Genomic DNA, 25130 nt, shown 5'->3' on the forward strand with positions numbered 1-25130 from the left:
AAGGAAAGCTTCAAGACCCCATGTACACATTTTGTCTATAGTGGTATTTCTCGTTTTCCTGATATATGATTTGGTCGCAGAGGCTTGAAACTTTTTTTTGGTGGTCTAATTAATACTTGTAATCAAATTTCAAGTTATGCTTCCCATGTCAAGAAATACATAGAGAAGGGCCTTAATTGTACCTCACTATGTATATGAATCAGCTTCTTGTTAGCTGAGGGCTTAAGGTAAGCTCCCAAACTAAATTAGGTCTTGTATAATTGACCATGGGCATGGATGAGAGAGTTTTGAGGAGAGGACTTCTATAATTAGGAACTAAATTTGGGCACGGTACAAAACAAGGGCAATTGTTAGGACATGGTGATAGCCATATTTAGGGGATATAACCAAATGTGTTCATTTATAGATTAACATGTGATAATTATAGGCGGATCCATTGTTAACCGAAAACAAAAAGTGAGAATTTATAAATGATCAAATTGATAGACAACAACGGTACTCACAAGATCTTTTTTTTTCCTTTTTGTGAGTTTTTCTTTATATTTTCTCATTTCAATTCTCGGGTTGCAGGGTCACAATGGCCAACGTTAGAATAAATGCCGCTGTGATTCTCTTGTTTCTACCTTTAGTTTTTTCTAACGTGGCCGACGCCTTAGGTTTTGGAAGTAAGCTGGGCGGCCCTCCTCCTACTGTTTTTAACGTTTTAAAATACGGTGCTGTGCCTAATGGTCACGACGATTGCGCCGAGGCATTTGTGCAAGCATGGCAGGCCGCATGCCACCATCCGGGAGGCAACGCCAGACTTCTTGTCCCAGCAGGACACTATAAACTTCTCCCAGTTGTATTCCAGGGGCCATGCACTACCTCACCCATTGTTGTTCAGGTGCAAGGAATTGTTACAGGATCAGATCAGGTAAGTGATTACGAAGAAAACCAATGGATCCTATTCGAAAATATTAACGGCTTGGTTCTTACCGGCGGAGGAACTTTTGATGGTAGCGGTGACAAAACATGGAAATACAACGACTGTCACGTGAATCCCGATTGCCAACTTCTTGCTGTTGTAAGTATACGTACATACCACAAAAATTCATTCCAAAAACGTATATGTTTTTTGCGGATATTTAATGCTCTCTCTTTTTTTTGCTTCAAAGGGGTTGAAATTCAGCCATGTAACCAAGGGAGTCGTTCGACAACTCAATTCTCTCAACCCTCAAGGATTTCACATGTCACTCTACAAATGCGATGATTTTAAGATACATAGCATGCACATTACTGCCCCAATGACTAGCCCTAACACTGATGGAATTCATGTCAGTACATCAAACAACATCAGAATTTCCAGAAGCATTATTGCAACTGGTGACGATTGCGTCTCCGTTGGCCAGGGTTCCACCAATGTGTCTGTCTCCAAAGTCACCTGTGGCCCAGGACATGGAATCAGGTAATAATCTGCGAAACCACAAAATCTCTTGTATCACTTGCTAATATCCGGATTCATCCAATTTATTAATTTTTTTTGTGAACAGCGTTGGAAGTCTTGGAAAACAACAAGATGAATTGGATGTGAGGGGTCTTATTGTGAGGAACTGTACTTTGAGTGGAACGGAAAACGGTCTTCGAATCAAAACCTGGCCTGCCTCACCTGCAATCAAGGCTTCTCACTTCATTTACCAAGATATAATCATGAACAATGTCAAGAACCCAATCATCATTGATCAGTGTTACGGAAGCAAGAAGAAGTGCGTTTCACAGGTATACACCGATCCGTCATTGACTTAATTAGTACAATATTTTTTACTGATTTGCTCGCAACATACTGAATTGTGTGTTTATGTTTATGACTGAACAGCCTTCTAAAGTGGCCGTTAGCGATGTTCACTTCATAAACGTTCATGGAACCTCAGTTTCAAATGTTGCTATAAACATTGGATGCAGCCCAATGGTTCCTTGCCAAAATGTAGACTTGTTCAACGTCAATTTGAAGTACACTGGTCCTGCTAACCATGGGTCAGAATCATCTTCCGTGTGTACAAACGCGAAAGTTGGTTTCCGAGGAATCAATTATCCTGCACTTTGCAAGGCTGTCGCTTAAAAAAAAGAAAAAAAAAACATGATATTTCATCATTTCTAGGCGGTGCTTAGTCCTCTACTGCTGGATTGCCATTGATGGTGTATTTTATGAGAAATGCTTGCTGCGTTGCCATTAATTAAATTTATAAGATAACTTAGAGAAAGTCGGTGTCTTTAACAATTACACAAAACATTGTAACTTATTACACAAGAAAAAACAGAAGCAAATTAATGATGTCAGGTGAGTAATTTTAAGTGTGCAAACATCAACTGCTAAGAAGAAACAATTCATGGAAGATTTGGATCTTCAGTAAGCCAATGGCCAAACATTTCTGACACATTCTCCAACGACTGGAACTAATATGGTTGCTACAGGGGTTACTAATCCGGTAATACGGATTGTTTTATTTTATATAGATTTGATAACCCCGTGTAGCAGCGTTGTGAATCAATAGTGAACAACATTACAACTATATTCAACGATAGCATTTTTACCACTAGCCCAGTATGTCTTTGCAGTTACAAACCCCCGGGCAAATTTGAAATACCCAGTTCCACCAACAATCGCAAATTCACGGTCTGTATTAGCGATCGGATTGCGAGTAAAAATATTGATGGTAGAACCATTAAACTTCTTGTTCCCTGTAAAAACAAGACTTAATCCCATGATCAAAGACAAATCTTTCTGTGCAGAAAATCCAAAAAGACCTTGAGCTCGACCGATAAGTCTGGAATTTGGGTCAGGTCCTACCGTTAATGGATCATCCGCCATGTACAATTCCCCGAAAAACGTCGATGAAGTATTTGATACTCCGGGTGCTTCGGCAATCTTGAAAGTGGTTGGATAATCGCCGGTGATGTTGTCGTGGAAGTAAAAATGTAACTTCGTCATCTTTTCTATACCCATTTTGTATGGAACAGTTTCACTGCACCAACTCTTTTTCTTACTAGCTTGTGCATGAGTCATGGATAAAACCATAACAACAAGAAGAACAAATGAGAAATACTTCATGACACCCATGATAATATTTTGATGATTTCTCTCTAGCTTTTCCTGAACTATTTGCAACTATCTGTTTCAAGTTTATATAGATAAACTGCTCATAGCTGGATGTACAGAAGAATAATTGATTTGAGAATGACTATTAAATTAAGAGCACTTGGGGACAACTACTAGTGAATAAGACTTGCATGATCACAGGGATATGTCAGATCAAGGAATTGGAAAAATGGTATAGTTGACCATAATTTAGAAATGGCCACGAGTGTTGCGTGTTAGAACTTTTAATTCAGAACTGTTATAGGATATGCCATGTTATGCGAGAAATTTGCTCCCATACTATAATTGAATTGCATTATTGTAGATGTCGACAAATTGAATCCAACTGAAACATGTGATTGATTTACTCGGCGAATACTCAGGAGTACAGTTTAGGACATCTTGCTGCATAACAGGACTTCATTAGCACACTTCACGAAACTAGGACCATAGGTTGGGGGAAGAGAACAGACTGCATAATCTATGGAAGACTTGCGGAACTAAAAATCTGGCAGGCAGGCTTACTAAAAAGAAAAAGGGAAAAAATAACTGCCAGAAAAATCTTGAAAGCAACAGTAAAGCACCTACCATGAATACATGAATAATTTTAATCTGACAATGTCCAGTAAGTCTTCAAAAGTTACACATTATCAAATCCATGAAAAGAAACGATTCTACATACACGAAACATAGATCAGAGGTAATGAAGAAGATACACAATTCCTTGGTGGTTGATGAAATACAATAGGCAACATACACAGGAAAAACCAGGAACGAAACAATGTTGTCAGGTGAATAAATTAATTGTTCAACATCAATTGCCAAACCTCAACTGCTACAAAGAACCAATTCTTAAAAGTTTTGGATCTCTGGAAAGTCGATGGCTGAACAAATATTCTAACATAGCGCAGCATAATCCGACTCGGGTCATGTCAATGAAGATTACTGGATCTTCTATTGAGCAGTATGCATTTTTCTGGTTGATGATACAATGACTGACCCTAAAAACATTCACAAATCAATGGTAAAGATCACTAATCTTTATAATCCTTGATTGGCCTTGCCTCGAAGCCTCCTTCTGGTCGCTTCACAAGATTGTAAGGCATGTGGGTCCCAAGTAGTTTATCCCAAATTGGGAAAAATGGTTGTGAATAATTAAATTTTGTTCCCTGTAATTGATGATGGATATCATGGTAAGCAGTGTTGTTCTGGAATAAAAGATGGAAGATGTTACCAGGCAGCCAGAGACCACAATGATCATCGACAGTTTTCACCACAGCAAGGCAGAAGAAGATCACAGCTGTCCGTGCAGTCATTCCCGAAATCAAGAATGAGAAGACCCCACCAAATGTGTCGAGCAAAAGCCCCTCTAGAGGGTGGTTATAAAGAGCCCCAATTGCATAGGGAACAACCAGTTTGTGATGTTGAGAGTGAACATGTCGATAGAGGAACTTGTTTTGGTGCATGTAGCGGTGTACAAAGTACTGCCATGTATCCATGACCAACATGGCCACAAAAATCTGCAAAAGCTGAATAGGAAGAGAGGGCTGAACCACAACTTCAGACGAGCTCAACATAGAGGTTATCTGTACAAAAAGAGCCAATTCAATGCAGGAGTACTATCAGAGCATGGGAAATATGAGGTACAACAATCAAATATTTACATCATAGACATATTTTCTAAGTGCAAATTTTTTGAGTGGACTCTGCAAGATTGGACATTTTCCTGACACCTAATAGTTTAATTTACATGATGTAGGATCAATTCGAACTCAAATATAGAGCTTCCTTCATAACAGTACTCTTTTCACATTTGAACTCCATGAGATATCAAGATAGCTTTAGTCACTAAGGAACTGGGATCTAGCTGAAATAAGTTCAACATATCAAACAACAACCTATCTACTCTGGATTAAGAGAAGAAACCCACCTTAACACTTTGTTGTGGGTTACCTTAAATAAGACCCCATGCAATGGAAATATGCACACCCCTGTCAAGGATCTATATATGCTGAGGTGACGGAGACATTTTCCTAATCGGTTAGTTATCACTTGGGGTTTGGGTTTGACATTATCAAAATAACTAGATCAACTAATAAATCAGTGGTGCTATCAGGTTACAAGAAAATATTGCGCATTTGACACTTCTGTCAGCAAATCACTAGTTCTGATATCAAATTCTAAATGGATATTTAGGATTTATATATTACTAAATCATACTACAGTTTAATCAAATAGGCATAACTGATTGCCTGATAGAGAATGGAACCAAATTGTTGTTTCCTGCTCAGATTTGACGATGGTTCACCCTAACTGAGAGACACAACCAATCTCACCCTAACACAGCAGTTGCAGTTTATGCAATTTGCACAATTTAATCTTCATATAGATATTGAAAACACATCAAATTCAAGCAAGCCACAGCCACATCGGCTTCTAGGTTTTCATTCATACTAGCTACTGCATTTTTGGTGCATTTGCAAGTCCCTTTTTTGCAAAAATATATGCTAAGGAAAATTTTTAAGGATCGGGCAAAGAGAGTGATGCTAGTGCAATCATCAGAGAGGAATTTATGCTGACAACCAATCATCAAACCCCAACAGCAAGTCCCAATACAATCAAGAAGACATAACTTGCAGCAATGGTCACCTAGAACTCGCATAACATACAGTACTTGCAATTGATAATTCTGACAACAAGATAATAAGGATATCCTAGCATGACCTTTACAACCACAAATCCATCATCATCTACCCTTCTTAACACATAGAAACAACCTTAAAAAAATTTAACCAAATCCCAAACTACAGAGTCAACCTAGTATCAGTATAAACTTGGGGTATCAAAATCTTAATGTATCCTCACCAATATATGCAGTAAAAATCAAAATTAGAGTAAATTTAGGGTTTGGAAATAGCAATACTAACCAAGAAGAGTACATGGGCAACAGTAGCTTGAGCAAGCTGTTGTAATAGAACACCTTTAATCACAGTAGAGAGTGCAACACAATTCTTCTCATCAGTCTCTTTTCTTGTATGTAAACGATATTGATCTAATGGTGGTAATAACTGATAAATCCCAGCATATATCCAATACAATACTATTGGTGCAAATGTACCCATTACTTCATCACTCAAATAATCTTCCCAAAATACCATCTTGCAGTAATCCAAATTCAATCAAAAAACCATAAAAAATGATACCTTTTTTTTTTTTTTCAAAATCGGTACAAAAGTCTACACCACTGTACTGCAGATGTAGATCTCAATTGCTTCATTTGTGACTTTGAATTCTGAAGAAACCCCAGAGCACAAAAACCCCTTTAGATCAGTCAAAATGGTGTTGATTTTAAGATGTCATTTATGGAAAGGAAAAAAATTGAAATTTTTGGAAATGAAAGTTTCTGATTTTTTTGTAAATTTTAGGGTTTGGGGCAGTTTATTTCTGTTGTTGTGTAAGAAAAGGGTAGAATTGGAAAAATGGTCTCATTTGTTGCTGCTTTTCTAGCTGTCTCTGAATATAGTGAACATTAGTAACAGTAGTGGTGTCTATGTCTCTGTACTCCAATTGCTAATAGCGGGTACTAATTTATTTGAGGTATACCAAATTTCACATCCTTTACCTTTAGAATGATACACCCCCAAGCAAATTATTACCCCCCTATTAGCATCCATGAGATTTCAATGGTGAATCTCCTGATTCTGCGCCAATTAGTCAGAGACAGATAAGTGCCACTAATTTGTGTTTGATCTTAAACTGTACACGCATCACCTTTGCTACCACTATTTAAGTTAACACTCTATTGACACCCCGCTTGAAAGTTGAGCAGTTGACCTTGCAGGGAAGTGGTGTTTTTGGTGGCTGACAGGTGAGGAGTAACGCCTAAGAGCCCTTGGGAGGGGTACACTACCTGGAAACAGCTGTGAATACCCTTCTCCGCCGGCGGAGGGACCTAAAATTTGTCATCAGTTGCAACATCCAACTCAACTACTGCTGCACCTAAAATGCAAAGCATGCAACAGTGATGCATCTGATTCAGCTTAAGATTTTTAGTTATGTACTCAATAAAGAGTTTACATGGAGCCGGTGTCGCTATAGTACGGTGGTCAAATTACTGGGTGATGATACCAGTGACCACCTGGGCCGGAATGACCAGATTATTGGACCCTTCAACAATGTTGAGCTTTAAAACCGTCGTTGTATCAGCATCTGGTGACATGCCCATCTTCGTGGTAAGCCGTATATATGGATTCTTGTTCATGTGTACGGGCCAGTCATCAGGGTCAACTTAGACGATGGTCATACCCTCAGCATGCGAACTTGTTACACCATCGGCTAAGCAGTGACTATGCGTATGCTACTTTAACGGTCGTGAATACGTAAACCTAACTAGAGTAGTGTACCTAACTCAATGCGCATGTGCCAAACTTATTTGCCTACGGGTTGTGCAAGGCTTGGGCAGGCAGGCGTAAAAACTATTGTCCTACTTTCTTTCAGGAGCTAACTTGATCTCCTACCCTACCTAGTACTTGCTACCGGAAAAGGGTTTTGGTCTTTGGTGTTTGGTACCAGTGACCACCTGAGCTCGAAACTCAAATAGCGCCAAATTCTGTACTGTTCAAAACAAATAGAGTTTACAAGGACAAAAGCTAATGACCATGGGGATTGCCAGAAAGAGCTAGAGAGAAGGAAGGCTTTTACAGAGATTAGGTTCTAACTTTCAGTTCTACAGTGGATTGGATTATGTATCACAAAATATTTAAACAGCAGAGAAAGCAGCAAAAGGCAATTAACTTGAAATCGAGTTGCAGTTGGAGCAACTCTTTTTTATTTACAGAAGATATGTACAGTTAACTTAAAACATTGACGAGAAACCAGAATAAACCCAATTACAATGAGAAATCCAAAATTCGAAAAGCTAATACTAATACAATGCTTAGAACAGAGTAGTATTCATGTTTTTTATGCTTCTCTCAATAATAATGAAATTGCAACATAAATAACCCCACACTAGATATTCTACAAGTGAACCCCTTGCACAGCATACATGATACAAATTACACAGAACACTAATGTGGGTCTATCTTGAATATCCAAAATAGACCTCCACCTGACTAACTAATAATACCCTTCTTTTGAAATGATATCTTAAAAATTGGGAAGCACACAAATATGCAGATAAAAATTTACATACCGGCGAGAATTTTCTTCATAGGTTCAGAACATTGTTAACATTCCCGCCGAGAAAAGACATGAGCCCGCCACCATGGACCCTTCCTTCTGGAATCCTTAGATTGATAAGGTTGTTGTTGTTCACACCAGCTCCATTGCCTCCTGAAGCACCACCCAAGAGACCTGGAGAGGATGATGACGACTTCATTGACAAAGGAACCAAGACCTGTGGCGGGATTAAAAGCTGTTGTTGTCTTTTTGCTGGCTTTTCTGCTGTATCCACACAATCAGAAACTGCACTCACGCCTGAAGATGAGCTGCTACCAAATGTAGAAACAGATACAAGACCACGAAAGAGTCCTGGACCAATCATGCCGCTCTTTCCTGAATCCTTATCCTGTACCAAACTGCCATGTGCTGCACAAAGCCCACTTTTCCCTCTTGCAAACTTCTCGCAAGCTCCTTGTCCCCACATGCACCTTTTCCCTCCACCGTGAGCCTTGCAGTAATCTGTACTCCCTTGAGCACTTTTACCGCAGTTATCGAACCGGCAACGTTTTCCACCGCCGTGTTTAACACAGCAATCAGTGCGGCCACGTGCACTCTTTGTACAGCCCGCAACAGCACACCGTTTTCCTCCACCATGGGCAACACAGTAATCAGTCCCCCCATGAACACTCTTCGGGCAGATACCACCACCATCATAAAGGCAGCGTTTTCCTCCACCGTGCCCTTTGCAGAGTGGTGTGCTCCCTTCAGCACCTTTTGTACACCCTTGAAATACACACCTCTTTCCCCCACCATGAGCCTTACAGTGCATGGTGCTACCTTGAGCCCCTTTGGTGCATCCAGGATGCTGGCACCGGCGGCCCCCACCATGAGAGATGCATAATCCAGCCTGACCCTCAGCACTGCGGGTACATCCTTCCACTTTGCATCTCTTGCCTCCACCATGCCTGATGCACAGACCTGACTTTCCCCTTGCTGCTTTGGTGCAACCCGAATGTCCACATCGTCTCCCACCTCCATGGGCTATGCAATAATCTGTCTTTCCTTCAGCACTTTTGGTGCAACCCAAAGTTTGGCACCTCCTTCCTCCCCCGTGAGCCTTGCAGTATGCAGTTCGGCTTTCAGCACCTTTGTTACATCCTGGTTTCTGACATCTCTGACCTCCTCCGTGTGCGATACAGAGACCGGAAGCACCACGTGCACCCTTTGAACACCCATCGTACTTACATTTCTTAGGATGGTTGCGCTGGTCCGAAGATGTTCTGGTAGTTGCAGACTCGGAGATTGTACCCATAGAGTAATCTGTTGTACCCGAGCGCTCAGGGCTCACTTGAGCTAGACAATGATGATGACTTTTCTTGGTTATCGGGCTAAGATCCAAAAATTTCTCAGTCTCCATCAAACTTCTACTGTTATCTAGCCTTGGAGCAAGGAGAAGAGATGGCATATAACCACCTGATTTCTTGGCCGAAGTGGAACCCTCGTCAACAATTGGAATAGAAGTTCTGTTCTCCCCAAAAGATATTTGGCTCACGAAGGGCGTGTTCAGATCATTCCATGCTGATATTGGATTTCCATGCACGCTGGAAACATCTCCACACTCTCTAGACAAGCCAAGTTTCAAGAGTCCAGGATCACCATTAGAAGCCAACCCTTCACCAAATATAATGGAAGATTCCTTGCTTTTGTTAACCCCCATAGAAAAATAATCACCAGAATATGAACTCGCTGTTGGACCTAGTCCAAGAACTAACCTACAAGTGTCATCAGGAACTTGGACAGAAAGAGCATCATTATTAGCGCAAGAGTTTGAAGACCTACTCATCTTGCTTGTGCTATAGCCAAGACAATCCAAGCGCAGAGCAGTATCACCACAGTGGTCACTCTGGCCAAGTTCACGATTGCTAGGAATGAAAAGACCTGACATGCTGTGTTGCATTTTGTATAGAATACGTATATGCAGTGAAAAACTAGAGGAAGTTTGATTTGAGAGCGCTAACAAACTAACACCGGATGAGAAAAAGAAGAGAAGATTTTAGCAGAAATATAGTGGAACTGGAAATTGAGAATACTGGGAAAAATCTAACAAAATATGACATGTCAGAGCCACTGCTTACGAAACCAGACGTGTCTGATCTGTCCATTGTTACTGAATCCAGTTCAGGTAAGATGAGAATCTGTTACCAGTGCACTTTAGTTCCTAAAATATCTGACCACATTCCTCGAATAGACGTTTATTAGAAGCATAACACTTTGACACGCAGAGAAAACCTGCAGAATATCAATTTCCACTTGCCGTACAATCCCTAAGCTTCATTAAACCTAACAGAAAGAGAACAATCAATAAGAACTTAGAATAAAATCAACTCAACTCATTTAACATTAGCTGTTTATGCTTAAGAGATTTGAGAATCGAAATAAAAATATATTTATCTAATAACAAGAGGGAGATGATGCTAATTCAACGACACAATCTGTAAAATTACTATTGTCCAGAATCATGTCAGCTTCTTGCAACAGTTAGTGATACAGCTAGATTATCAAAGACACAATTACCCCGAACATTAAAATCAACATTTATCCGACTACTGACAGGTGATTCCCCCACAATCAAAAAAGTCCTACACAGGCACACCAAGAAGGTTACTACAACTTATTGACTAGTGAAACAGACCTGCACAACCTACAAGAAACAAACCTACAACCTACAAGAACCAGACCTATAACCTGACATTTTTAGAGTTTATGCTCTAGTTGGATAACTCAATCCCTTAAATGAACAAAACTAGCAATAGATTCCCTAAATATGTCATATAAATTCAAAGATGCACGGCAGATCTATGAGGCACAAAACTATAGAATCATCATACACCCAGTAATCCACCGCTTCTACCACTCAATACAAAGTCGAACAATTAGACCATTCATTGAAAAATAACCACGGAAGCTAAACAACATTTCTACACCTCTTAGATATTTGATACATACACGGTGTTTTTCACCACCAGTATATGGTGTTTCTAACCACCTAATAAATTGAGCATGTATTAACAGTTTCAATAACTATGATAGCAAACTCAACCCACTTATCCCTCCAAAGAATTAAATGAAATTTCGCATCAAAAATCAGTAACTGATATTTTTTTTTCTTTTACTGTTTTCCTTCCGTACTACCAACTACTACTCTAATTTGTATTTCTTTCAGAAACCTACAAATCTGAATCTTAAAAAAGAAAAACAAATTCAACATAAAGGTTATTTGCATCTGAAAACAACAATATCCACCTCAGTTGATAAAAATCATGGATATATCCATTTCTCAAAATTAACTTGAGCCTCAAACACTTCATTAAACATATCATCATAAAAAAAAATATAAGAACACCTTACAATTTGAAAAAGAACATCCAATAAAGCCAACTTTAAAGCATCATACACTAAATTGAATTCAACGAAAAACCTGACACAAAAGCTAAATACAACTTTCATTAGACCTCTCCAAACCCCATAAATTAAATTTCTGTTAAAACCAAACCTTTCTCTCCTTCCTTGATAAGATCCCTTTGAGTATTTTGAGCCATTTACTGTAGTTTAACCTTGTTTCCAAAAATAACCTTCTGAGAAACACTCATTTTTCAGATCTGTAATTTAATCACACTTATATCTCTAACAAACCAATTACCAAAATAAAACCATTAAAATTTCTCTTCACCAATACAATTTCAGAGGAACCATTAAAATCTCTAACAGAGATTTTCATAACTCAACTAACATAATCTTAACAACTCAAGAAACAATACAATTTCAGAGGAATCAAACAAGAAACAAAAATCAAATCAATGAACAATACAACTAAAATAAAATCAAAGAATGGGAGAATAAAAGAACATATTCACAAAGCATAAAAGCATCATAATAAAAGAGAATATAACATGAAGAAAAAAAAAAAGTGAACCCTAAAAAATTACAAAAACCTTAATCTCTTCCATTAATGAAACAACACAACAAAAACTCTAACCGTAATATAACTCCAACCGCGTACCTGAAAAAACTGAATTGCGTCGCCATTTAAAGCAACTTTGTAAGAAGCTTAAAGAATCAGCAGAGAGTTACGAAAAAGGCAAGAAATCAATCAATCAGTGGAATGAATGATGCAGAGAGACAGACAGAGTAGAGAGAAATGAAAAAGGGAAATGAGAAGGATTAAAAAAGGATGGCAGAGAGGAAGAAACTATATATAAAAAGAAATTAAATCAAGGACTTCAGGTTTAATAAATGAAAATATCGAGGGTTTACGGTATAATTTTAGTAAAAATTAGTGTAGCTGACATTAGCTAACGCCGTCTTGTTTTTTCTTTAATCATTTATTGTACACGGCTTCGTTTGTTTTTCTGTGACGCGCTCAGCCGTTTGGACGTGGGGCCCGTACTGTGCGCGTGCTTGACAGGTTCTCGTTTTTAACTATCCCTAGGCGTTTTTGTTTCCGACCGGATGTTAAAATTCCGACAAGGTAAACTGTATGAAAGTTTGATTATTTGTTTCTTGGGATGACGTACCAAATTTTGTGGTGTTTACTCTACTGAAATTCAGCAACACTCGCTTGTCTTGTTTGGCATGCTGGTGTAGGTATTTGCAGGTCAGAATCTGAATTTGCACGCCTCAGATTGTCGACCCAACATTTGTACAAGTCCATACTTGGTCAGTATAAAAGAAAAATATTGTGCCATCAAACGAAATAACTAGCCTGACAATGTGTTGCCGGACTGTACGTAGTTTGTTAGAGGTAAATGCAAATAGGCATGCAAGGAGCAAAAATGAAAACACCCCGGAGAGACAAAATCCAAATGACCGCTATAAAAGTTATCAAATTTTATGGGGTTACCAGATAGATCTATTGATGAGGATTATTCTGTTTTATATGATGTAAATTTAAGCCATGCAGATATCGGAGCCATAAGCCAATGTTATAATTTAAGAGAGAAAACCTTCGAAGTTAAGAAAACCATTACAAAGCTTTAGGATTTGCATGTTTCTTCTTCTTGTTTGTTTTCTTCCCGAGACTTTTGTATACTAAGGCTTAGTCTTATGGGCTGGATATCTAGTTGCTAGAGTAGCCATCCACGTCAGCATGGGTAACCTTCTAAGTCCTATAGGATGGCTAATCTAACAGCTAGATTAGCAGCGGGACCACCATATAACGCCGAACCGTTCGGCGCTTTAAATCTCAGCCGTTAGATCAAAAACATTTCTCCCAGCGCTGAACGTTTCAGCGTTTAGACCACTTTTTGAGCGCCGAACGGTTCAGCGTTTCAATCTCGCTGATAGTTGGACTGCGAGCACCTGGTAGGAGAGAGAACTATCAACAATCACTGTTAACTTTTTTCTTATTTTTTGATTTGCAACACTTTTTGGCCAATCTAGCACTCCAATCTAGCCCGTAGGGGTTAGCCTAATGCCAATTGTTGTTGCTAGAGTAAGATTTTTGGTGTCAAACATATTTTGTCAAACCATAAGATAATTTATCGATAAAAGTTCGAGTAGATGTACAGTCGATGTATAATCAGTTTGATATCGTCTATTACAGAATCATGCGCAACACAAAATATTTAAATGCTTTAAAAGAAAAAAAAAATATGCAGTTGGATGGAGCACTCTATGCATATGTAAGCTAACTACAGAATTGCATTTAATAAATGAAACCCTGAAAATGGATGAATTAAAATGTATTAATCTGATTCCACTGAATAATGTTCAACACCCTTACAGAAGATGCAAAGGGTACCGCTAGATTCTATTTTATTTCATCTTTTTTCCCCTGTCGTACAAAAATGTCGAATTCATTGGAATCAGTCTACGCTACTCTGATAGGCTTTGCATTGTCATCACAGTTCTATTAAAAATCCAATTATAAATCGGTATAGGCTTTGTCACGAACAGTTCTATAATCGAAAACGATTATGATCATCGCTTGATCGGTAAACTACACGTCTATAACAGTCCCAAATATAAGCCAAGTCAAGCTACTTTGATATTTAGGATTATAACCCTAATTATCTCTCTTCTATTATTATGGATAAGTAAGTTTATTGATGTGCTCACGTATAAATGCTAGCTACATTATATCATTTTCGAAGAAAAGAAAAACGCCCTTACCGGACAATAATGTAAATGCAGTTCCATGCTACATCCTGACATCTTTTTTAGGCCTTTCTTTCACACGGTATTATTGCAATTTTAGAAGAGTCTTCGAGAATTTAATGTCACAATCGATATCGGAGGAATAAATAGGTGGTTGATCAAATGCGGAACCGTGGGAGAACTGGGAGCTAGTGTGCAAACCTAAAAAATCTCAGTGTTGCTAGCCATGCATGAACCCATTTTTCTTTGTGTTAATTGCTTACATTGATCACTCATCTTCCCGTGGTGTCGTACTCTAGTTACGTCGCTGTAGGTCAACTTTTTCTACGATTATGACACCCAGACTTAAAATTCAAATTTACTTTTCATAAGCTTCCATTTTTCTCTTTAATGGAAAGCTAAACTTATGTTGTTTGTTTCAGCGTTTTGTTGAATAAGAAGAGTTTCTGAGGCCCCAATTCATTCTCTTCCACTCGCTGTGGGTCTCAATTAACTTAAGAAATATCACCAACTAAATTAACCATCCATGACTATGACATTGCGTCTGCCCTTGGGTTGTTTCTTTTCTTCTTTTAATCATCCAAAAAACTATACAGGAATAGATGCATCATGCATGCATATGCATTGCCATTGCCCATATACGTTGGATGGATGGAGCTGCTAGGAGGTCCCAAAGTGATATATTCTTAAACTGTATGTACATGTGCAGCTATCCTTCTTTATGGTGCAAAACCAAAAGTAAAAAGGCTCCCCCTGCAACTTGCAAGTGGGAGAGTTTTGTAAAGCATAAACTGATAAAAGAAAGGATTCATTTTTGTTTATAGTACACTTTGTTTTGGCTTTCTATTAGGGTTGGAAGAAGATTAAAAAATAGTTCGATCTCTACTAGGTGTCAATGTTTTATTGAACTTTACGAAAAGCCAAGTAATTGAATAATAGAGTTTGTAAAGTTCTAAAGATTTCATATACAGAATGATATCGATTTTGTACATCAATAACTGCAATTCCCATGTGAAGTTGTGATTCTTGTGAAACTTAAAAGATCTTCAGGTGCTTTATTCGATCCCTGAGGTGTACCGAGGGCTTTGATTTTTGATGGTCCAGTAATCAACGACATTCACGTCCTAGATTCATGATGGTCTTAAAATAGTTCACGAAACAGATGGAATGCAGAGATTTTCCATGGATGCAGTAGCAAGTACTCTCTTATCTGTTGAAGAACGTGACTAAATGTCTGATCTCACGGGATGACGCGATGGATATTGTCTGCTCGTTTTGAGGCCTTGGCAGCTTTAGGTTGATGATCAGTTTTTTAGATATATCCTTTTGTGGTACAAACGATAGTCTTTAATGGCAACTGAAAGATGAAACTTAGCTTATATAAAGAAAACTCTCTTTATTGATGTTTAGAAAATCTCTCAAAACTAAACACAAGCTCTAATCTTGCTCATATGATCAACCACAACTTTGGTGATCATATATATATATATAGAACTATGAATTCCTTTTCCTAGTCCTATTACCTTATTACATGCCTTTCCTTTTCTTAGAACTAGATGACTTCTAATTCCCTTAGGATTACATCAATTTCCTAATCTTGTCCTAACCAGCTTGTTAGTGCTTCTATGTTGAAGTTTAACCAACATTCTCCCCGTTAAGCTTCAACCTTACCCGTGACATATCTTGTACTCCAATCAATTGTCTCATTTCTTCAAACTTGATCCGAGCTAATGCCTTTGTCAATATATCTGCTTTTCTGCTCAGTTCCTGGTATGTGTTCAACGTTGATGATCTCCTTCTCGATACATTCTCGTATGAAATGATACCTTTTGTGAATGTGTTTCGTCTTCCCATGAAACACTGGATTTTTAGTGAGCGCAATTGCAGACTTATTATCAATCTTGATGAGAAATTTTTCAGGTTCTCTTCCTTTGATTTCACCCAACAGTTCTTGAAGCCATACTGATTGTTTAGTTGCTTCTGTTGCAGCCATAAACTCAGCTTCACAGGATGAGAGGGCTACATTGTCTTGCTTCTGTGAACACCATGTAATAGGTGCTTCTCCTAGATAAAATATATGACCAGTTGTACTTTTTCCATCATCTTGGTCAATATTATGACTGCTGTCACTATACCCAACAATTCCTTTTGATCCTCCTCGACCATACTTCAATCCACAGCTGATTGTTCCTCTTAGATATCTCAATATCTGCTTTATTACATCACCATGAGACTTGCGTGGACTCTGCATATAACGGCTTGCTACTCCCACAGAGAAAGCCAAGTCTGGTCTTGTGTGTAACAAGTATCTAAGGCATCCAACATTTCTTCTATAACTCGTTGGATAAATCCCAGCTTCTTCTTGTGCCTTTTAAACTTTAAGTCCAAACTCCATTGGTATCTTAGTTGGATTACAAGTTTCAAGTCCTGCTTCTTTCAGAATTCTCCTTGCATAAGCTTCTTGTTTAATCTGAATCCCATCTACTCCTTGATGGACGTCTATGCCAAGGTAATAAGTGAGTTTTTCGAGGTCTGACATCTCAAACTTTGATGACGTTTCTCTCTTGAACTCATTGATCACCTTAAGGGAGTTTCCATTCAAAAATAGATCATCTATATAGACTGCAATCACAAGAAGCGTTCCCTTTTCTTCTCTTCTGTATACTGATGTTTCTTTAGAGCACTTAACAAATCTGATTTCTCTTAAGATTTGATCTAACTTTGTATTCCAGGCTCGAGGAGCTTGTCTTAGACCATATAGAGCTTTTGATAACTTATAAACCTTATGCTCTTGTCCTTTTACTTCAAAACCTTCTGGTTGTTCAACATACACATCTTCTCGCAATTCACCATGTAAGAATGCTGTCTTAACGTCTAAGTGGTGAATTTCCCATGAGTTTGATGCTGCTTCTGCTATTAAGAGACGAATTGTCTCTAGTCTAGCAACTGGTGCGAAAACTTCATCAAAGTCTATGCCTGATTCTTGAACGTATCCCTTAGCTACAAGTCTTGCCTTATATTTGTTGACAGTACCATCAGCATTCCGTTTTATTTTGAAGATCCACTTAAGACCAATCACTTTTACCCCACCTGGCTTATAAACTAGAAACCAAGTCTTGTTTCTGTTGATTGAAATAATTTCTTCTCTACATGCTTGTGTCCATTTAGTCGATACCTTTGCTTCCTGAAAATTCCTTGGTTCATCATTAACAGAAAGTAGCATAATCTCACATTCTTCTGCAGCTTGAAGAACATAATCCTCCAGATATTGTGGCTTTTGTATCTGTCTTGTTGATTTTCGCAGTGAAATGGGTTGAGTTATTTCATCGATCTCTTCTTCTTCTACTTCTACTTCTTCGTTATTCTCAGTGGTTTCATTATTCTCTTCTTCTTCTTGATTAACATCATTATTTCCGTTGGTATTGATGATTATGGGTCCTTCGCCTTCATCAATTACTTGACCCCATCTCATGTGAAACATTCCTGGATCCCTACTTTGTCCATCATTAGTTTCTTTCCAGTTCCAGTTTGCTTTTTCATCGAATACCACTCTGAATGTTGTTGCTTTTGGAAAACCTTGACGCGTTTGTTTCCCAACTAAACATGATTCACAGATCCTTGATTCATCGTTTATCTGTGGTATCCCTCGAACCATCTTGTTCTGAGACATAGTTTTTAAGGTTCTGAAACTTATGTGTCCTAACCTTGCGTGCCACTTCCATGTCTGATCTTCCAGTCTCATATTCAGACACAATGGCCTTCCAATCATGAGACTTATCTTGTAGAGTCTATTCTTTGAGCGTGAGACTCTAACTAAAAGTCTTCCACTTGGGTCATGAACTGTTAGATAATCTTGTCGCATTCTAACATCACATCCAACTTCTTTAGCTTGTCCTAAACTTAGAATGTTTCTTTGTAAGTTTGGGATGAAGTAGATGTTTGTGACAAGATTTTGTTCTCCGGTCTTGCTCTGAAATAGAATTGATCCTTTCCCTTCAATTTTTACAGAAGATCCATCCCCAAACTTCACTTGTCCTTTGATTTTATCATTGAGTTCAGAAAAGTAGTGTCTCTTACCAGTCATGTGATTGCTGGCTCCATTATCTAAATACCAGATTCCTTCTTCTCCATCCTTTGATTCGTAGTTCTTTGGTATTAGTTTCCCTTCGTTTAAGAATACAACTTCGTGCATGAAAAGAGTTGTATCTTCTTCCCTTGTTTCATTCTTGTTTGTTTCTTCCATCTTTTGTATTCTTTCAGGGCATACAGAGGAGAAGTGTCCTGGTTCATCACATTTGTAACAAATAATGTTTGATCTATCCTTCTTTTCTTTCCCTTGGTTTTGATCATTCTGACTTGTTATTCTATCTTGTGAGTTAAACCTTCCTCCCCTTCCTCGGCCTCTGTTTACTCTACCACATCTTCCACGACCTCTTCCTCTTGTCGCAGATTTTGTTGATAAGAGTTTCTGTACAAGAGTTTTCCTTGAGTTTCTCCATTGTTTTCTTCATCAAGGATTCTCTCTTCATATGCTTTCAATCTTCCAATTATATCTTCATAGCTAGTCTTCTTTAAATCTAAGACTTGTTCGAGAGAAGCTATGATATGAATATACTTGGATCTTGGTAAACTATTGAGAAACTTCTTTACCAGTTTATCTTCATTAATGGATTTTCCAAGTGACGCAGCTTTTGAGGCTATCTCTGATAGCTTTCCTGCAAAGCTATCAATAGTATCAGTGTCTTTCATCTTCACTCTTTCAATTTCAGACATTAAGGTTTGCAGACGGGCTTCTTTAACTCGATCATCTCCGAGATTACGTGCCTTTATTGCATTCCAAATTTTCTTTGAAGTTTCATGTTCACCAACTTGTAGAACAAGACATTCTGGTATTGCTTGAAAGAGTAATCCAATGGAAACATTGTTTTTGTCTGGGTCCAATGTACCAGGATCAATTGTTTCCCACACCTTGTAGATTTTCATCAGTACCTTCATTATCATGGCCCATACTGTATAGTTTGTGGCGTTGAGGATTGGAACTTGTATTGATGGTGGCGTGAACTTTTTTGCACCCACAATGATGGTTTCGTTTTCCATGGCTCAGAAACAAGCTCTGATACCAATTAATGGCAACTGCAAGATGAAACTTAGCTTATATAAAGACAACTCTCTTTATTGATGTTTAGAAAATCTCTCAAAACTAAACACAAGCTCTAATCTTGCTCTTATGATATACCACAACTTTGGTGATCATATATATATAGAACTATGAATTCCTTTTCCTAGTCCTATTACCTTATTACATGTCTTTCCTTTTATTAGAACTAGATGACTTCTAATTCCCTTACGATTACATCAATTTCCTAATCTTGTCCTAACCAGCTTGTTAGTGACTTCTATGTTGAAGTTTAACCAACAGTCTTCTGGTTTTGTTTTTTCATTATCTTCCCATCTGAAACGATGCTTCTCGTCCTTACAAATCACGACATTCTTACAATAGGTCAAGTCTGTTTCTTATGTTTCGCCAATAAAGAGTGGAAATATGGTTAAATGGCGCCCATCTACTTCTTTAAAAACGTACAAAACCATCCCCCACGCAGTTAACATCCGAATAGAACCAAAATGTCAATTTTCTTTCCACATTACGTGTGTCTGTAGCTTAAATCGTGATTGGCACAAACATCTTTTTTCTGAATGATCAAGTTGAATAATATGGCCGTTTGTTTTTTTTTTTGATTGATCGTTAATCAATTACAAGTCTATGCAAACATTGCCAAAACTATAAACTAGGAATTACCAATAGGTACTATTACAGTGATACTAATTAGTGGCAGGTCTACCCACTAAATCCCAGTAGCTAGTGGTCCATAATAAAAAGAAAACATAAAAATGGACCCAATTTTTTAATCCCAGGTCCTGTACACGTGCGGGACAAATCATGTGAAATTTTCAAATACCTAAACTACCCTTCTAATCCTACATATATTTAAGCAGCCTATTTCAAAGTTTCTAAAAAAAACCAGCGAATTCACATCCGGTTTCTGCTCTATTTCTTCTTCTCGCTTTTGGACTAGGGTTTTTGAAGATTTCTTTAGTGATTTTAACAGGTATGTTGCTTAATCTTTTCTATTTTCTTCTTTCTGCTACAGTTTCATGGATATTGGTTGTGTTCTATTTGTTTTTTATGAATCTTGTTCGTATTTATTAAGTTATTTGGTTAGATTGTTAAGTTTTTAGCTTATTTTATCTTTCGATTTGATTATCTTTTTGTTTTCTTTTCAAAATCAGGTTTGTTTTCACTTTCAGATCGTATTATCCAGCAGTACATATATGACATACTCATTGTTTCTGCTACAGTTTTTGAATCATGTTTAAGATTTGAATTTTGGATCATGGAGATTGGTTGTGTACTATTTGTTTTTTATGAATTTTGTTCGTATTTATTAAGTTATTTGGTTAGATTGTTAAGTTTTTAGCTTATTTTAGCTTTCGATTTGATTATCTTTCTGTTTTCTTTTCAAAATCAGGTTAGTTTTCACTTTCAGATCATATTATCCAGCAGTACATATATGACATACCCATTGTTTCTGCTACAGTTTTTGAATCATGTTTAAGATTTGAATTTTGGATCATGGAGATTGGTTGTGTTCTGTTTGTTTTTTATGAATCTTGTTCGTATGTATTAAGTTATTTGGTTAGATTGTTAAGTTTTTAGCTTATTTTAGCTTTCGATTTGATTATCTTTCTGTTTTCTTTTCAAAATCAGGTTTGTTTTCACTTTCAGATCGTATTATCCAGCAGTACATATATGACATACTCATTGTTTCTGCTACAGTTTTTGAATCATGTTTAAGATTTGAATTTTGGATCATGGAGATTGGTTGTGTTCTGTTTGTTTTTTATGAATCTTGTTCGTATTTATTCAGTTATTTGGTTAGATTGTTAAGTTTTTAGATTATTTTAGCTTTCGATTTGATTATCTTTCTGTTTTCTTTTCAAAATCAGGTTTGTTTTCACTTTCAGATCGTATTATCCAGCAGTACATATATGACATACTCATTGTTTGTGCTACAGTTTTTGAATCATTATAAGATTTGAATTTTGGATCATGGAGATTGGTTGTGTTCTGTTTTGTTTTTTATGAATCTTGTTCGTATTTATTAAGTTATTTGGTTAGATTGTTAAGTTTTTAGCTTATTTTAGCTTTCGATTTGATTATCTTTCTGTTTTCTTTTCAAAATCAGGTTTGTTTTCACTTTCAGATCGTATTATCCAGCAGTACATATATGACATACTCATTGTTTCTGCTACAGTTTTTGAATCATGTTTAAGATTTGAATTTTGGATCATGGTGATTGGTTGTGTTCTGTTTGTTTTTCATGAATCTTGTTCGTATTTATTCAGTTATTTGGTTAAGTTGTTAAGTTTTTAGCTTATTTTAGCTTTCGATTTGATTATCTTTCTGTTTTCTTTTCAAAATCAGGTTTGTTTTCACTTTCAGATCGTATTATCCAGCAGTACATATATGACATACTCATTGTTTCTGCTACAGTTTTTGAATCATGTTTAAGATTTGAATTTTGGATCATGGAGATTGGTTGTGTTCTGTTTGTTTTTTATGAATCTTGTTCGTATTTATTCAGTTATTTGGTTAGATTGTTAAGTTTTTAGATTATTTTAGCTTTCGATTTGATTATCTTTCTGTTTTCTTTTCAAAATCAGTTTTGTTCTCACTTTCAGATCGTATTATCCAGCAGTACATATATGACATACTCATTGTTTATGCTCTTAGATTCTGTTTCTTGCATAGATCTCTCACTTTTTTTAGTTTGACCCATCAGTACGTATGTAAAATACTGTATTTTAATACTGTTACATCTTTGTCACATTTGCAGGTTCAAAACATGTCTGAGCAGAGTGTTCCAATCCAAATACCTACTGCTATGCATACATTTATTATAAGCATCATCATTTTGCTCACCTGGTTAGTTTTAAGTCTAGTATTGATGACCTGAAATTTCTTATTTGTGAAAACTGGAGAACCTTGAACCCTTCTGAGATTATCATCACTTATGTTGAGAATGGTGTCAAAGTGCCTGTGATTGCTGACTTTCAACTTCATGGTCTCGCTGCCTTGCATTTTTCAAAGAAATCGGCGTTCCTTGAGCTGCATGTGGATTTTCTTTCTGCTGGTGGATGTAGTTCCTCTACATTCAGCGACGTCGACAACAATTCAGAACTGATTAGGGCAGATAGAGATAGTTATGAAACTGATGGAAAAGAAATTGTTAAACCTCTTCTGTCCGATGGGTGGGAGAATGTTTTTGATGATCCTAACAAGCTTTTTCGTGGTGGTGTTGATGATGTTCGGTTGGCCTATCAAAAGTATTGTTTGAAGACTGGGTATCGCGTAACAAAGGTGAAGAACGATCGTGAAAGGTTCACAATGAAATGCAGTAAAGTCCCATACACTTGGATGATCCATGCATATGTTATTGATTCTACTTGCGATGTTTTTAGGATAAAAAAGTATGTTGGGAGGCACACTTGTGGAGCTGGTGTGAAGTTGAGAAGTCCTAAAGTATCGAAGAAGCTGGTACACAACCTTATTCATGATCGTGTGATGCACAACCCACTTATCAAGCCTAGCGAAATTGAAGATTATATAAAAGTTGGTGCTGGTGAATATCACCATGCATATCATGGTTTGGAACGGTCACACCATGAAATTTTTGGGAATGATGTAAAGTCTTACTCTGATCTGGTTTGGTGGGTGACTTCATTGAAAGAAACAAATCCTGGCTCTTATGCGGATTTTCAGTTTAACGATGCAACTCAGACATTTGAAAGGTTATTCATTGGAATAGGCGCTTGTATTGAAGGTTATAGACTTTGTCGACCAATGATTTTTGTTGATGCAACTTTTCTGACCGGAAGATTTAGAGGTACCCTTATGGCTGCTACTTGTCTGAATGGGAATCAAGGCAAGTGCTCTTTGTTACGTTTTAATTGTTATTGTTTACAAGTTATTCACTGCCTTTAATCGTTGGAACTTTTTGAGTATACCATTTATGTACTGAAAAGTTATTGTGTCTAACACACACTAATTCATATATGTAAGCATAAGACCTTTTTTTTAGTACAATATGTCTATTATGTACTGGAAATTCTTAGTCTATTTTCCAGTACATAATATATGTTACGTCTATGAATATAGCAACATATTTAGTGAAAGTATATAATATATGTACTGTTTTTTTTTTTGCAGGTTTTTATCCGCTAGCCTTTGCATTGGTCCCAGGAGAGGATGTTGACAATTGGGATTGGTTTATGTGCAATCTTAGCAACATTGTTGATGACCGTCCTATCACCTTTATGTCTGATCATCATGAAGGATTGTTGAGGGCTATTCCTAAACACTTTCCTACTTCCCATCATGTCTATTGTTACTACCACTTGCAAGGAAACTTACCAATCAGGAAATCGGACGAGAAGTACAAAGAAGTTATGGCTTGTTTCAAAAAAGCAACTTATGCTCTCACACCAGCAAGATATGAAGAAGCACTAATGGAAATGGAGTTAATGGGAAGGCCTGGGGTTGCTGAGTATTTCCGAAATATGCCTAGGGAACATTGGTCCAGCGCGTTCTTCACTGGATGTAGATTTGGTCATACTACATCAAGCGTTGTTGAGTCCTTCAATAATTGGATTCGGAAAGACAAGAGGTTTCCTGCCTGCGCCCTCGTTGACATGATCAGGTTTGTGTGTGTGTGTTTTTTGTTGGTGTTTTCTTTGTTTTTGGTTCTTTTTTTTTGTTCAAAATTTATTACAGGTGTTCTTTTTGTTCCATTCATAGGTTACGCGTTATGGAGTTGATGAATGAACGTCGCGAAATGAGTCTTTTGATGGAACCAGAGAAGCTCACTCCTACCTACGAGGTGTTACTTAAAGAACATATTAAAATTGGCCGAGTTTGGAATGTTACTCAGTCATCTGCGTATGAGTATGAGATTCATTTGCCTAGGTTAGCTTTATCCCATAAAACAACTTTTACTGTACTATAGCATACATGTAGGAGTGAATCATATGTTTTGTTTTTTTGTATTTGTTTGCAGTGCTGAATATATGTATTGCTTTGAAGTTATTTGTGCTGAAAATCTTTTTACGCATCTGCAGGTCTCACACTGTTGATCTGCTGAACAAGACTTGCACCTGCCAAAGATGGTGTGTTTATGGTTTTCCATGCTCTCATGCTACAACAGCTATATCTGCCAAGGGTGATCGATACGTAGATTATATCGAAGACTACTTCAAAGTTACAAATTTTCAGCAGCTGTATTCAATTGCTATCAGACTAATCCCCAACTACAACAGGCCAGAGCAGTATCTGCCAGAGGATACTATTTTTCCACCCCATCCACGAGTTCCACCAGGTAGGCCTAAGGGAAATCGTATCAAGAATGCATGGGAGAAAGCTAGGAAGTCCGTCCGTTGTTCCAACTGTAAGAATAAAACTCACCACAACAAGGCAACGTGCACTGTCATTCCTTCATACCCATGAGTTTTAGATTTTCAGTTCTCCCTTATTAGTTCTATTGGTCACAATGCAAATTCTATTTTGCGCATCATTTTAAACACTTTTGTTCGCTTTTTTTAGAGTGCTGAAATTATGTACTGTTTGATATCTTTCTGGGACAAG

The 25130-nt window shown here is 37.5% G+C and overlaps 5 protein-coding genes across 6 annotated transcripts; 2 read left to right on the plus strand and 3 right to left on the minus strand.

The window, feature by feature from the left end:
* Positions 1-496: 496 nt before the first annotated feature.
* On the plus strand, positions 497-2309 carry LOC113282718 (exopolygalacturonase-like). Its single transcript, XM_026531778.1, has 4 exons — positions 497-1063; positions 1155-1444; positions 1530-1755; positions 1853-2309. The coding sequence occupies exons 1-4, from the start codon at positions 578-580 to the stop codon at positions 2093-2095; spliced, it is 1245 nt and encodes a 414-aa protein (XP_026387563.1). The 5' UTR covers positions 497-577; the 3' UTR covers positions 2096-2309.
* A 212-nt stretch (positions 2310-2521) lies between these two features.
* On the minus strand, positions 2522-3094 carry LOC113280625 (dirigent protein 2-like). Its single transcript, XM_026529250.1, has one exon. It carries the CDS (start codon positions 3092-3094, stop codon positions 2522-2524), a length of 573 nt encoding a protein of 190 aa, XP_026385035.1.
* Positions 3095-3688: 594 nt separating this feature from the next.
* Positions 3689-6612, minus strand: LOC113282725 (sphinganine C4-monooxygenase 1-like). Its single transcript, XM_026531792.1, has 2 exons — positions 6040-6612; positions 3689-4698 (listed from the first exon to the last, which is right to left on the minus strand). The coding sequence occupies exons 1-2, from the start codon at positions 6268-6270 to the stop codon at positions 4147-4149; spliced, it is 783 nt and encodes a 260-aa protein (XP_026387577.1). The 5' UTR covers positions 6271-6612; the 3' UTR covers positions 3689-4146.
* A 1289-nt stretch (positions 6613-7901) lies between these two features.
* On the minus strand, positions 7902-12499 carry LOC113282732. 2 transcript variants are annotated; one of them, XM_026531802.1, is made up of 3 exons: positions 12336-12499; positions 11829-11889; positions 7902-10615 (listed from the first exon to the last, which is right to left on the minus strand). In XM_026531802.1, exon 3 carries the CDS (start codon positions 10230-10232, stop codon positions 8322-8324), a length of 1911 nt encoding a protein of 636 aa, XP_026387587.1. In that variant the 5' UTR covers positions 10233-10615; positions 11829-11889; positions 12336-12499; the 3' UTR covers positions 7902-8321. The 2 variants fall into 2 exon arrangements, with proteins under 2 accessions (XP_026387587.1, XP_026387585.1); XM_026531800.1 differs by lacking the exon at positions 11829-11889.
* LOC113280700 lies at positions 10391-24992 on the plus strand. Its single transcript, XM_026529316.1, has 5 exons — positions 10391-10457; positions 22525-23415; positions 23700-24189; positions 24288-24455; positions 24608-24992. The coding sequence occupies exons 1-5, from the start codon at positions 10391-10393 to the stop codon at positions 24990-24992; spliced, it is 2001 nt and encodes a 666-aa protein (XP_026385101.1).
* Positions 24993-25130: the final 138 nt, after the last annotated feature.

This window comes from Papaver somniferum, chromosome 1 (assembly GCF_003573695.1).
Source record: "Papaver somniferum cultivar HN1 chromosome 1, ASM357369v1, whole genome shotgun sequence".
Lineage (NCBI taxonomy): Eukaryota > Viridiplantae > Streptophyta > Magnoliopsida > Ranunculales > Papaveraceae > Papaver > Papaver somniferum.

Coding starts and splice junctions, on each gene's coding strand:
- LOC113282718 (XM_026531778.1), top strand. CDS start 578: ATGGCCAACGTTAGAATAAATGCCGCTGTGATTCTCTTGTTTCTACCT. Junction 1,064..1,154: donor ATTGCCAACTTCTTGCTGTT/GTAAGTATACGT, acceptor TTTGCTTCAAAG/GGGTTGAAATTCAGCCATGT. Junction 1,445..1,529: donor GGCCCAGGACATGGAATCAG/GTAATAATCTGC, acceptor TTTTGTGAACAG/CGTTGGAAGTCTTGGAAAAC.
- LOC113280625 (XM_026529250.1), bottom strand. CDS start 3,094: ATGGGTGTCATGAAGTATTTCTCATTTGTTCTTCTTGTTGTTATGGTT.
- LOC113282725 (XM_026531792.1), bottom strand. CDS start 6,270: ATGGTATTTTGGGAAGATTATTTGAGTGATGAAGTAATGGGTACATTT. Junction 4,699..6,039: donor TTGCCCATGTACTCTTCTTG/GTTAGTATTGCT, acceptor CTTTTTGTACAG/ATAACCTCTATGTTGAGCTC.
- LOC113282732 (XM_026531800.1), bottom strand. CDS start 10,232: ATGCAACACAGCATGTCAGGTCTTTTCATTCCTAGCAATCGTGAACTT.
- LOC113280700 (XM_026529316.1), top strand. CDS start 10,391: ATGTCAGAGCCACTGCTTACGAAACCAGACGTGTCTGATCTGTCCATT. Junction 24,190..24,287: donor GCCCTCGTTGACATGATCAG/GTTTGTGTGTGT, acceptor TTCCATTCATAG/GTTACGCGTTATGGAGTTGA. Junction 24,456..24,607: donor TATGAGATTCATTTGCCTAG/GTTAGCTTTATC, acceptor ACGCATCTGCAG/GTCTCACACTGTTGATCTGC.